The sequence below is a fragment of the Cryptotermes secundus genome, unplaced genomic scaffold (assembly GCF_002891405.2).
Source record: "Cryptotermes secundus unplaced genomic scaffold, Csec_1.0 scaffold568, whole genome shotgun sequence".
In the NCBI taxonomy this organism is placed as follows: domain Eukaryota; kingdom Metazoa; phylum Arthropoda; class Insecta; order Blattodea; family Kalotermitidae; genus Cryptotermes; species Cryptotermes secundus.
In genome coordinates, this window is record NW_019725423.1 from 38,446 (window position 1) to 49,480 (window position 11,035).

The 11,035-nt window shown below is 40.5% G+C and overlaps 1 protein-coding gene across 1 annotated transcript in view; it reads right to left on the bottom strand.

The window, feature by feature from the left end:
* Positions 1-11,035, bottom strand: part of LOC111863386 — an 85,465-nt gene that overhangs the window by 28,085 nt on the left and 46,345 nt on the right. Inside the window, exons 4-5 of the mRNA XM_023849658.2 lie at positions 2,664-3,383; positions 473-734 (exon numbers count right to left, since the gene is read on the bottom strand). Coding sequence (XP_023705426.1) covers positions 473-734; positions 2,664-3,383 — 982 coding nt within the window. The remainder of the gene's footprint in view (positions 1-472; positions 735-2,663; positions 3,384-11,035) is intronic.

Sequence of the window (11,035 nt, forward strand, 5' to 3'; positions counted from 1 at the left end):
TTAATGTCAGAGACCAAGTTTCACACCCATACAGAACCACAGGCAAAATTCTAGTTTCGTATATTCTAATTTTTGTTTTTTGACAGCAGACAAGAAGACAAAAGGTTCTGGACTGAATGGTAGCAAGCATTACTCAAGTTCAATCTCCTCTTAATTTCCTCCTGAATCAAGTTGCGACCTGTTGTTGTTGTAAGAAGATAAAGAATAAGGAGGAGGAGGAGGAGGAGGAAGAGAAACTTGCTTCTGAGAGGCAGACTTTGTTCAAGCAAACAGACATTGAAGGCCTTGTTTTGTGTCTTATAGCTAAAGTAATTTGTTATAATTATCTAGTTCCACCGGGTGAAATTGTCCAAAATGATTCATCTAATCCGAAACCCATTAATTACTTGTCGTGTAACCTGGATACCTGGATTCAGTCCCTGAGTTTGTTTTTTTGCTCTTCATAACTAGTATCTAAACCTTAAGTACATACCAACAACCTGACTGCTGACTTTGCCATTCTTACTAACGACATAGAGATCAAGCCCTGTAAGGATGAGGGCATGGTCCCAGTGCAGTGGGTCAGAGTCTGCTGGAGGATTTTCTCCACGCTGCCAGGTGCAGAAGCTGCTAAGAAAACGGTCAATATCATGTGGACGCTGCAGTGATACTGGGTCCACATGAAGGATTTCCAAACGTTTGAGGACAAAGTTCACCTGGCGTCCAAGTGAAGGATCGTGGTACAACAGCTGCACCTGTGAAGCCACAATGAAGCTGTTAACAGTCATACCCCTACGGAAAGTAGTGGAGTGCAGTTCCATTTTGGGGTGTTTTCACCAAAATAATCAGCAAGACTTTCCGGATACATCTTATACTCGTACATTTACAGATCAACTTTGTGTAAACATACTTCTTAGACCCTTGTGAGATTTGACTATGGTGACTGAAGACACTATCTTCTGGGATATGACGCTGTAGCTTGGTAGGAGTTTACCAGTGTTTCAGACTAATCTCATGAGGGTTGGTTCATTGCAAAATCTTTTATTTTCTAACCAAATTTTACAAAGAGAAATCTGTTGTCCCTCAAAGAGTTCTGCCCTGTGAGATACAATGCCATGTAGCCCATTGAAAGTTAACCGACGTTTCGGAGGAATATGTCGCCCTTATCTTCAGGGTCGAAGAATAAGCCAAGCAAGAAAACAGCATGAAAGCAGATGGCAAATAGCAGAGCTTGCCACCTACTTTCTTTCTTCAACTCTGAAGATGGAGGCGACATGTTCCTCCTAAACGTTGATTGACTTTTAACGGACTACACTGCGCTATATTCCAGAATATAGAATTCTTTTTCATGACCACGGCTGTGAGAACCTCAGATCCTATATACGGTTTTCTCTTGTGGCTCTGGACAGGAAAGAGGCGTTCGAACCTGTAACTGTCGTTTGTAAATGTGGCCAGGTTAGAATGTTTAACCGTAAATGAGAGGTGTTACGTTCATAGAGTGAATAGAGACGTTTTATCCCCCCCCACTCCATTTTTTAACAGGTACCAGTCCCATACACAGGAGCGGGAAAGATTAATATTGTTGTTCATTTAACGACGTTATCAGTAGCTCAGACTATATAGTTCTGAATGGTAGGGTGATTAATTAATTGGGAAGGATGTGGTTGGGCGCAGTCGCTGCCAAATTTGAGGAACTGCCCCCATAATTGCCTGGAGAGTTTGAGGAAATTTCCGGAAAATCTTCAGTCCTGGTAATCCTCCGAGTGGGAGATTTGAACCCGGGATTTCCCGAATTGGGAAAAGTTACGAATCACCTGGCAAAGAAATCTGGAAAAAAAATAGCCGAAGGAAGTGCCACAGAAAAGTGAAAGGCAAAGGAAAAAAATATCAAGTGGAAATTAGAAAATGCTGACGCACTGAAAGTCTTAGTTAAGTGCTTGGCATTTCTAATTATTTGGATGCTCTCGAATCGATTTTCGGCTCGTATGTTGGTTATTCTGACCCGAAGATTTTTCGTGGTTTTACACAATATCTCCAGGAACGGAATGGGATAGCTCCTTAAAATAGGCTTACCTACCACTCGGCGCTACAACCATCGGTGAGCCTTGGCCTCTACAACCAGTCTCGACAATCAGTGCGTGCTGCCATAGGAATGGATTCAAGCATGATGACCCGAGGCTGATTGTTGGGTCTCTGAACAAAATTCTTTTTACAGGATGAGGTTACTAGCACCATGCCCAACCCCCAACCTGGAGGACCAGGGTATCTCTCTTAGTCTGGACTCTACCCTTTGACATTTCCGGCATGGGTGACTCTACCAGTAGTTAAACTACCGCTGGCATAGCTCTTCAGGTCAGAGAGTCACGCAAGCCCCACCACCACAAGGTGGAGACAATTTTGGGGGGCCTTAAAATAGGCCACCACTATCTTATTTCACGCCTCTCCGTCCCCTTCATTTACACTCGTTCTTGCCTTTTGTGTTATATAATCTATGCAGTCAAGTATCATTAGTTACCAGTTCAGTCAAGTTGATTAGTATCCCCTTCATTCAGTAAATCTCTCGTAGATGTTAGGTTCTTAAGGAAATAACGATACAGAAATACCACTTATACATAAGGAGAGGTACGTCCTTGGAAATTTCTGACGTAATTCTAGTCCAGTTCTGTGAATTGAGTATGACTTACCGCGTTGATCATGGCGAGAACCACACGCACAAGCTCACGTTCTGTGTCGGTAGGGAAGTTGAGGGCCATATGTTGATACAGATCCTTGTCTATAAACACGGCTGTCTCCACGTGGATGGGCGTTCCTGGTACCAACACCGCCGATCTCTTCTTCCTCCTCAGCACTTCAGAATGCTCTTCTTCTGAACAATTACTGGATTTCTTCACATCCTCAATTGCATTGAGCGCCCCGTAACCCAATTTCGTTTTGCTTTCCGCAGACGATAAGAGTATCGTTTTGAGAACACCACTGCTGGGCTTATGTGATCTCTTTGTCGATTCCTCACTCATATCCTGTTTCGATGTTAACGCTTCAGTTTTTTTCAGTTCCACTTTGTCACTTATGTGCAAATCATACACATGTTCTGTGCTAGAATTTTTTGAATTGTTATTGTTACTCCAATTAAGTGTCCTAGAATTATCAACGGCACTAATAGGGGCATTTGATTGTAATCTGTGGTCTCTATCAGGGGAATTGGTCCGTGAATTTTCATCAGGAATTTGTTTGTTTGTATCTTGGGGATGATGGGACGCACATGATGGTGTCTTGCTGTCCGTTGTTAATGAAGGCGGTGTCCACCTCACTACCACGTGAGGTATACTGGCAGAACTTCGTCGGAATCGACGTGGCAAAGGGTTAATAATGTAATATTCATTGTTAGGGGAGGAGATGATACCTCTCTGCAAGGACAGAAAAGAAAATACAAATATTAAACAAAGCTTTATAAAACTTGACAGATGTCGGTACTTAATGTGAAATCAGTGTGTGAGTCGGATATAGCCTTGTAGCCCGATGGAAGTCAACATGGCTTGATATCACATATGGTAGAACTCTTCATAACCGCCGCTGTAAGAACCTCAAATGTCGGAAAATGTATCCATATTTAGTACTTTAAGACGCTACTTGTATGTTTAGTCTCTTGTGGAAGTTACATCCGCAGAATACGCGGTTATCATCTGGTTTCTTTACACGGGATGGAACCTGTAAACCTGAAAATTGTACTCTGCATTTAATACATGGTCAGTAATGTATATAGGGGCACGCTGATTCGTAATTGGTTAAGGCACTATGCTACAAGATTAAAGGAGGAACATAGAGTGAGGGTGTTTGAGAACGGTGCTGAGGAGAATATTTGGACCGAAGAGGGATGAAGTGACTGGAGGTTGGAGAAAACTGCACAATGAGGAGCCTCATAACTTTTACTCTTCTCCAAGTACAATTAGAATGATGAAGTTAAGGAGGATTCAATTTTCAGGTCATGTAGCACGAAAGGGGGAGACGAAGAACACATATAGGATATTGGTGGGAAAGCCAGAAGGAAAGAGACCACTGGGAAGGCAAAGACGTAGGAGGGTGAACAATATTAAAATAGATCTTAAGGAGATAGAGTGGGATGGTATGGATTGGATTGATCTGGATCAGGATAGGGACCAGTGGAGGGCTCTTGTGAACACGGTAATGAACCTTAAGATTCCATAAAATTTTGTGAATTCTTGAATATGTGAGCAACTGCTAGCTTCTCAAGAAGGACCCGCCTCCATGGAGTTAATTGGGTCGTAAGTAATGGAAACATTTTCTGTATAGAAGAAGCATAGAAATTATTCATTGTAGAACAAAAATAGGTTAAGAAAGAACGCTGTACCCTAACTCTCATTTTGATACCGCAGCAAAAGCAGCATAATGTTTTAATGCTTTACCAAATCAGCCAATTATGTTATTAAGATATTAAAATACACGTAGTATTGTTAACTAAATTTGCATGTGCAGAAATGTTGCAGCACATCATAAAGATTCTGTAAATTAATCGTTGATTCATCAATGCCCTTAAATTGCTCTGACCCTGGTTTCTCCAAGCAAATGCCTAACACAGATTCCTTGAAAAATAGCATATTATTGTAAAGTCTTCATCGTCATCCTCAAGGCATGAGTCCCTGGGCTCGTTCCTTCCGCTATTAGAAATTTATATAGTATAACAGATTATTCTTTTCGGGAATCGACTCTGAAACTTCCACAGAAGGCAAATAAAGCAAAGCATCATTTTAGCTACATGAAAAGTACACGTACACTGTGTGGTCAGGAACAATTTAGTCTACTCCCTAATCCGCGATCAGAAGATGTCGGACCGACAATGAAACCACAACCCAGGTTTTGCTGCCGGATGTAGGCCTTCAAACTAAAGTATGACACGACAGTATAGCAAATTGAATCGCCTGAATGAAACGATATGGGTGTCATATCGAGAGACTCAACAATGCATTGGATTCCTTTATCTGACATGTCTGTGAAGGAGAAAGCCAAGTTACGAGTAGTAATTGTCGTCCATTCACCGCCGTGTCAAATTCGTATAAGAGTTGGTAGTAAACGGCGAAAAATACGCAAAAGAAAAACTCCGTGGGATATCCACCTTCTAATGTTCAGATATGGGGACGCTGTTCGTGAGGTGTTCATTAGAACAATAAGTCGTTTTAACTGGTCTGTATGTGCGAACAGCAACGTTTTCTTCATTAGCGAAACACAGTAAGTCCATCAGCTCCGAACAACTTATTTTAGCTAAGTGACATGAGTTTTTTGTTTTTACGTAAAAAGCATTGTATAAGATGGATACCTGTACGCTCTCTCTCTTTCCCTGTTCACATCCGTGAAACGCTTTGTTTCTCTTCAGTTTCATATTTCTATGTACAGTCGGTAGAACTCCCCGGACGGGGGATCAGCCCGTCGCAAAGCCGCTATCTACCCAAACACAGAGTAAACATAGAGAAACATCCATGCCTTGAGTGGGATTCGTACCTACGATCCCAGCATTAGGGAGGGCGAAGACACTAATGTAACTTTAATATGGCCACCCAGCAAGTTAATTTTACCTGTTACAAAGTCTTTGCAATTTTATATGTGTATATCTATGTGTATATATTTGTATCTATGTGTATATAAGTTGCGTACAGGCGTTCTGTATGGCGTTATCAATAGGAGTACCTGTTTTTGAAATTTACAAAAGAACATGACCGAAGAGGACGAAATTATAGAAGGTTGGTGAAAAGTGCACAATGAAGACCTTCGTAACTTTCATTCTTCGCCAAATATAACTAGAGCGGTAAAGTGCAGGAGGCTGAGATGACATGTAGCACGTATACGAAAGGAGTACATGCGAAAGTTTGGCAGAAAAGACAGAAGGAAAGAGACCACTAGGAACCAGGCATAGATAGCAGGATAATATTGAAACGAATTTTAGATAGGATGGGGTGGTATGGACTGGACTGATCTGGGCCGGGGTAGGGACCAGTAGAAGGGTCTTGCGAACATGGTAATGAACCCTTGGGTTCCATAAACTGTTGGGAAATTCTTTAGTAACTGAGCTATTTGCGGCTTCTCAAGAGGGCCTCAGCCTTATGTAGTTGGCTAGTAGGTTAAGGAAAGAGTACAAATCAGATAAATATTGTGCTGCATCGTCTCGTCCATCTCATGGGACGATTCCTGTAAATTGGTTATCCATTTAGTTTGAACACCTCTTAACATAAATGACTGATTGTCAATAAAATCCTTTGGTGTTGCAGCTGAGTCAGCAGAGATAAATGAACTGAATGGATGGCAGCAATTTGGCCCTTGGCACGACTTTGGAAACGTAACTAAACCACCGCGTTAGTGAAGCTCTGAATCCCACTTCTCGTGTTTACAGAGAGTTCCGGATGCCTTTTCTCGCGTGTACATAAAAACTCCGGAATTTATGTATTTGGTTCCGAAACAAAGAATACCTATTTGATGGTTTTGTAATTAGGCCCTTCAGTACTTGTGATACGAATAATCATGTGATATTTCGATCAGTTCATACTTGTAGTTTTTATTTGTAATTTGTTTAAGGACGCTGTCAGTGAATCAGGCTACATCGCGTTGAATTTTAAGGTGATTGTAAACGTTGGATTGGAAGGGATGTGGAAGGAAACAGTTGTGGCTTAATTAAAGGTACTCAGCAAACATTTGTCTGGAAGTTCTGAGAAAACTCGCGAAAAAAATTAGGATAGCCTGTGTTCCGACCCAGTCTTGAACCGGCCACCTCTCGAATGCAAGTCGAAAGGAAACGTTACTCCTTGAGTCATCTTGCTCGGTGTTTGCTGTATAGAAGGGATTTTTTTTCCGTTATTTTAAATCAGTTTCCTAAGGTGGAGTGAGACTGAGTCCACTCGGTTCGTCTGCCACTAATTGGCTTATTGTACCAGCCTCGGATGATAAATGATGAGTGTGGAGCAGTCGGTGGAATAAGAATCGGCAAGGGAAACCGAAGTATTCGGAGAAAACCTGCCCCAGTTCCACTTTGTCCACCACAAATCCCACATGACCTGACCTGGACTCGAACCCCAGCCGTAGCGATGGAAAGCCGTCAACTAAGAGCCTCAGCTACTGGAGGGCCTGTATAGAAGTGATAGTTTGTATTCTGAGGTATGAAGCTCGAATATAACCTGTACATGTTACGAAATATATTACTGAATTTGTGATGGTATTATAAAGAACAGTTAATGGTGGTGTTTAACGTTTCACTAAATTTGACGCCTGTGTATAAAATTATAAACTTTGGTAGCAAAAAACATGTTACGTTACTAAATTTTTCGCTCGTTCTAGTATTTTAGATGTGTAGACTGTTTTTATGACTGATCTTTCATTGCGGAAGAGATTAAAATGTGATGTTGGTTTGTTGAACCCATCAGTAGATGCTCCCAAAGTAAATGGTAACTGAGGGGAAGTTTTATGCCTTATATAGGTATAGGTGACGTGTAGAGGAGGCTCCTTGCATTCTATACTTCGGCATTAGTTGACAACGTCACGCCCCAGCCTCTTTAGTACCTGAGAAAGAGTCCCTGGAATCCATTATATGTGAGGCCGGGATTACCCTAAGGTAGGTCTGGATGCTGAGTAGAAGCGAATGGCCTCACCCGTAAAGCCCATGGTTGTTTGTTTTACTGAGTGAGATTTTCATGCTCTGAATTATAAAGACTGAAGTCACACATCGTTACACTACAGTCAGCCAGTTTGTGGCAGGAGCAAGTAACTGACATGTTAGGATTCTTGTGAAAGACAACAGCTACAGATAACAAATATTAAAATAAAAGTCAATTAAAAATAAAATTTTTATTTTGCTTCGTCAGTGCAACGACCTCAAACCGTAAGAAGTCTAAAACAAGTCACGTTATGAACACCGACGTCTCAATGCAGCTGCTCCAACAGTACGAGTGGTACTGCAAGGATTTATGCCCTTTTTTTGTGAGCTTAATGAGACCGCTGAACTTTCAGGTGCCGAAATGTGCAAAAAATATTGCTTGTAAACATCTTACCGTCCTAAGATTTGAGGTTTTCACGGCATTCTTCATCTTACTATTATTCGGTTTCTTTAAAAAATAACCTATATCGAATTCCTATGTGTGTTTACGCAATTGATATTGTCGTTCTCAATACTTCCATTGATTCTTATTCTTCAGCTTATATGGTTCTGAAGCTCTAATATTTTATGTATGTATATTTGGTGGAACTCCTCAGACAAGGGTTCTGGCCAATTATAGACCTACCCACGAAGGTCAACATAATCACAGAAGAAATCTGGATATACATGCCCCTAGTGGGATTAGAACCCACAATTTCAGTAGTCGAGCGCCAGAATAATGTATGGACACCAGAGTACCCAACAACTCTACCAGATAATTAATCGATTAATACATGTATTAACTATAATAGTAAAAGGGTCAAAGATAAAGTTATGCCTATATACTCGTACAATCATCATTTTATGAAGGTGTATAGGGGACGTGGAGGTAGATAACCAAGGATTCTAGAACTAGATGGAAGTGAATGATCGGTTTCACCTAGACCGCTTTACATCCGGGAAGGAGCGAAGGGGAATACGTAATTAGCCTAGAATTGAAAAAGTCTCGAATTCGATCCAAAATGTCGCCGCTGACATTAAGAATTGCAAAGTAATAAATATTTCTCGATATGACAGAAACTTACCTAAAGGCGAAGTACAGCCAACTCCCGAAACGTTATGTGACCTGTATCAAATACAGCCCTACCACAGGCAACGATAGTATGCTACATATTGTAGGCATAGTTTTATTTCAGTAAATGTTATTGTGAAACTAAAGCATGGGTACTACATACTCTTTGGTACCTTAGGATAATCAGTTTTGAGTTTTGTTTTCATCTGTTCAATCGTAATGCTTTTTACTAGCTATGTCGGAAGTCACATTAAAGAAAAATTCCGCACTTTTAGAGCGTCGGATATCTGATCTGACGGTCAATGACAGATTATAAATATGCATGAAGTGAAATTTTAAATGCATCAAAGAATAACAACGCTCCGACGAGTTTGACCACCGTCTGTGTAACGTATGTATGGACTCATCTAATTACATCAAGAGTTTCGCTATGAAATATCCTGTGTTTTCCCTTCCTTAGCACCCAGGATCGGCTTTATCGGGACGGTTCCCAGGGGCCTCCACAATACAGAAATACAGGATGTCCAGATGAAAGGTATCCAAAATAAAATAATTATATCTCAGAAAGCTTTTATTTTACACATGTATCGGTTACACCACTACAAAGGGAAACTATCAAAGTTTTCTCTGCGTATATAACTCTCTCAATAAAATTAAATTGCATTCTTTCGAAAAAGGTTTTCTTTTCAGTTTTAATTATTTTCAATGAAGGACACAATTGAAATTTTGAAATAATTTTTTTTTATATTCTGTACCTATACTGAATTAAATTTAAGCACGATCTGATTTATTTCAACATGACAACTATAACTAATTCTCAATTTCGTAACTAAGAACCGAGTAATTCGTTTTATGTATTATTTACTTTTAAAAAGCCAAAGTAATAACTGAAGAGACAGGTTTAATATCGTGGCTGAAAGCTAATAAAAATAGAGCATACCATGAAGTGGGGTGAGACACGGGGTAGTTCAGAAAATTAAGAATCCGTTAAGATCTGTCCTCCTGTCCACTCCAGTTTCAGTGCAAGTCAGAAGTACGAGGAAGAGTACATTTTGATTAGAAAATTTGTGGTACTATGTACACGTATACGCTAAACCGAATTCTCTGACGTCATGGCTAGGAGAGGGGTACAAATGCCGCGTGAGACTGTACGTCGCCTGAAGGCTTTCTACGTTTTCTCTAATTCCTCTACTTGAATATCGGAGTGGTACCTGCAGACAATTCGTTCCAAATCGCTATCGACTCACCATTCCTAATAATTCTTTAACAGTCCCGAATCATCTTTTTTCCTTGGCACTACAGCCCCAGTGGGCCTAGGCCTACCTCCATGAACTTCTCCGTTCACTTCTGTTTTTCTAGATCTTACACATTCGGTAGGACTCCTTGGGCGGGTGATCAGCTCGTCGCAAGGCCTCTACCTGTACACAAACACAGAAAAACGCACACACACAAACTAAACATCCATGCCCTGAGTGGGATCCGAACCCACGATCCCGGTTTCCAAGCGAACGAAGACAGTACATGCCTTAGGCCGCTCGGCTACCGTTACCGGCCCCGAATAATTAGTGATGTTAATAAATGGATAAATAATTTATAATTCACATTTGCGTGTACTTGAGTATGGATCAAGCTATTTGCTGTAGAGACGAGGAATTTTGTTCACTCCTCTGTCAGATCCATCAGACCGGAAAGTTCAACGGTATTAACTCGTGGTTTGGTTCTTGCTAAAATAAAACACACAGGTGCATAAACTCGTAACTTTCTTTCGAATTATGTGACTGACTGACTGAAGCGTAGATAATGCTTGGGAACAAAATTAAAAACTGCCTGAAGTTGGTTATTTTCTAAGTTTTTCGTTCGGACTTTCCTATTGTTTCTTTAGTTTGAAACTGTTTATTTTGAAGTGCACTAGTATGACGTGATTCATTAGATAACTTCTTGCAATGAGTACAGTCCTTATTAAAACGCTAATAGTTATACGGCGTTTCAGGAAATTCCCTACCCTTTGTTGAAGTGGGAGAGTATTACTGTGCCCGCAAGAGCCACCACTTGTCTGTTATGAGGCAGATGTATACACTCCACATCATCATGTCCTGTTTCTTAAAGGTCATTCGTTAGATAAACTGATAAATGAGTTTTACATACTTCTTACAAAATAATTTGACAACACCGTCCAGTGTGACTAAGTATATATTTACATAAAGCCTTTACAAGTTTCGGTCAGTTGTGGCCATCTTCAGAAAGCAATAAAATCACATAGATCGTAATACGTATGCTTAAACTTTTGTATACATTTTTTTAATAATTAAAGTTGAAAGAGACTGTGGACCTGTCGTCTTGACAGATTACTGATG